At 54.4% G+C, this 2768-nt stretch overlaps 1 protein-coding gene across 1 annotated transcript in view; it reads left to right on the top strand.

Moving 5' to 3' along the window:
• Window positions 1–1906: 1906 nt before the first annotated feature.
• Window positions 1907–2768, top strand: part of PHLDA1 (pleckstrin homology like domain family A member 1) — a 7246-nt gene continuing 6384 nt past the window's right edge. The window contains 2 exon segments of the mRNA XM_006172389.3: window positions 1907–2251; window positions 2254–2762. Of these exon segments, the coding sequence (XP_006172451.1) occupies window positions 1924–2251; window positions 2254–2762 (837 nt within the window). The 5' untranslated portion in view covers window positions 1907–1923.

Genomic DNA, 2768 nt, shown 5'->3' with positions numbered 1-2768 from the left:
CTGTTGTCTTCCACATGGATCTAGCATCTCTGGAGCAATGCATTACTGCTGCACCACCAATCGGATGGTGGTGCCCCCACCCCCCTTAAAGCTATCAAGTTTGTGTGTTTTCTATATGAAATATCTTTCCCAACAACACGTGTCAACAGAGACTGAATTACAGGCTTAAAGGAAGTATCTTTTCCCAAAGAGCTGAAGAATGTCATTCTGTTCAAAGGGTGAACAGCTGGTCATGTAGAAATTCTCTGGAATGTTCACTTGTCCTACCAAGACAGGAAAAGAAATAGATGTGTTTGTTGTATACACAATTGTACATTTATAACATCTTACCAGAAATCTATGAAATTTTAAAATTGCCTTTCACCTTAACAGACTGCTAATCCATCAACAATGTGAAGATCCTGAGATCTGGCCAAGCGCAGAGAACATAGCGGGATTCCGAATTGTGCTGGAGTTGTCTTGTTTGATCAAGCATTGTTCTCGGGAAGATTTAAGATTTAGGACCTTCCCATATTTCAAAGTTATCTTTTGTTCTGATTACCTTAAAATTAAGTTTGAAATTTTTTAAAAAGATTTTTATTTAATTCCATTTGTGATTTTTAATTTGACTAGCGGGAGACAGGGAAAGTGAGAAAGCAAGCCGCCAGTTCTGGGACTCCACCACGACGGCCATGTGGGAGTCCAGCGCCTTTAACCACCACGCCACCTACCGGCCCCATATTTGAATTTCTTAACATGACAGGATTTCGCTCAGCTTTCCCTCCCCTTGAATATTTTGTTCTAGCCATACATGCAAACAGGTGATTGAAAATTTCCCTTCCATTTTGGACTCGGAGGCAGCCTTTCCTCCTACTTGCCCAAATCTGACTTTCCCATCCCTGGTTGGTTGGTTCTTCGTGTGATGGTTCCCTGTACTCAGGATTAGTCCTTAGCTGGGGCTCCCTATTTTCTTACTGGGTGGGTCTCCTCACCGGGAGACTAGGTCTCGGTTACATGCCGTTTTTTTACTTCTATTATATAGAAGTAGCTTCTACATAATAAAATGTGAGAATCTCAATAATACAGATCTGGTCCATTAGGCGTTTGGAAAGATGGACACCCGCAGGGGCTGACTGTGGGTCTGGAACGCTAAGCTGTGCCTTGCAGTGAGGACTCTAGGCACCCAACATTCCCCTGGTTTGAATGTAGTTAGGGTTATTAACTGTTGTAACATGTTGCAGGCAGTATGGACTAGTTATAAAGGGGTCCGGAGAAATTGGTGAAGATTGGGGGCTAGTGTGCTCCCAGGCCAAGAACAGCAAGGCGACATGTGTCTGTCTCCACTCCTTCCAAACCTGACGGTAGCGCTATTGCTTTAACAATCGCTCGCTCCCCTTTCTAAGGGCCATTTATGACCGCGAACGAAGGTGCGAGTGAAGACCGATTTCCTCTCCGCCTTTGTGTTCTAAGCTGTTCAGGTAGGCGTCCCAGATGGCACATCAACGCGGGACTACACTGCTAGGGCGCTCCCTGCTCGTCTGGGCCAGGACATTGTGGTTGTGCAGGTCTTAGAGCCCAATGCGTGCGAAACCTTTCAGGCTAGTTCCCGAGGGCAGACAGCTTCGTGTTCCGGGCACTGCTTGTCAGCTGAGCACGCCTTCGCAGCGCCATCCCCACTTTCTGCGGCTGTTAGCAGGGAGCCCCGTGGGCCGGGGAAAGGCGGGACGGTAGGGATGGCCTCTCAGCGCCCTCTGGGCTTCTGCATTTGTCATCAAGCACTGTGGGCGCCCTCGGCGAACGTCCTGGAAGGAGGAGCGGAGTTTCCGGAGCTCGGGTCCCACTCGTCTTCCCGGGAAAGGAGCGCGGAAGCGAGTGGGCGGCGAGAGGCGGGGCAAGGGACGCGGGGGGCGTGGACGCAGCCGGTTTTGGAACGGCCCCAAGTTAATGAGGCGTGCGCCGGCCGCCGAGCGTCTCTCGGAGCTGGGCTTTCCCCCGCGGTGCGGGCGCCAGGAGCCGCCTTTTCCGCTGGGTGTCACTCGGGGGTGGGGAGGATGGCCCATTCAAAAGCGCCGCGAGGGGGCCCGGCCAGTGCCCTTCAGTGAGCGCTCGCAAGAGGACGACAGAGGCCCGGCAGCTCGCATCTCCGGGACCTTGTGGCGCATCAGGACGCGGCTGTCCCTCTGCCCGGACCCCGAGCCTCCGCGGCCGCTCTGCCTCCTACGTGTTAGCCTCCTCTGCGCGCTCCGGTCGGGTGGCGGTAGAAGCCGCTGGGGCGGGGGCGGGGGCTGTTGCTGCTGCCCCCAGCGCGGGCGGCTGGAAGCAGAGAGGCCGAGTCGAGCGGTGCACCCCCCTATGCCGGGAGGATGCTGGAGAGCAGCGGTTGCAAGGCGCTGAAGGAGGGCGTGCTGGAGAAGCGCAGCGACGGCTTGCTGCAGCTCTGGAAGAAAAAGTGCTGCATCCTCACCGAGGAGGGGCTGCTGCTCATCCCGCCCAAGCAGCTGCAACACCAGCAGCAGCCACAGCCCGGGCAGGGGCCAGCGGAGCAGTCCCAACCGGGCTGCCCCACTGTCGCCGGCCTCGAGCCGCCAGTCAAGCTCAAAGAATTGCACTTTTCCAACATGAAGACCGTGGACTGCGTGGAGCGCAAGGGCAAGTATATGTACTTCACTGTGGTGATGACCGAGGGCAAAGAGATCGACTTTCGGTGCCCGCAGGACCAGGGCTGGAACGCCGAAATCACGCTGCAGATGGTGCAGTATAAGAATCGTCAGGCTATCTTGGCGGTCAAG

This window comes from Tupaia chinensis, unplaced genomic scaffold (assembly GCF_000334495.1).
Source record: "Tupaia chinensis unplaced genomic scaffold, TupChi_1.0 Scaffold000085_1, whole genome shotgun sequence".
NCBI lineage: Eukaryota > Metazoa > Chordata > Mammalia > Scandentia > Tupaiidae > Tupaia > Tupaia belangeri.
Note: the sequence above shows the minus strand (reverse complement) of the source record. Positions and strands in the feature narration are given on the sequence as shown.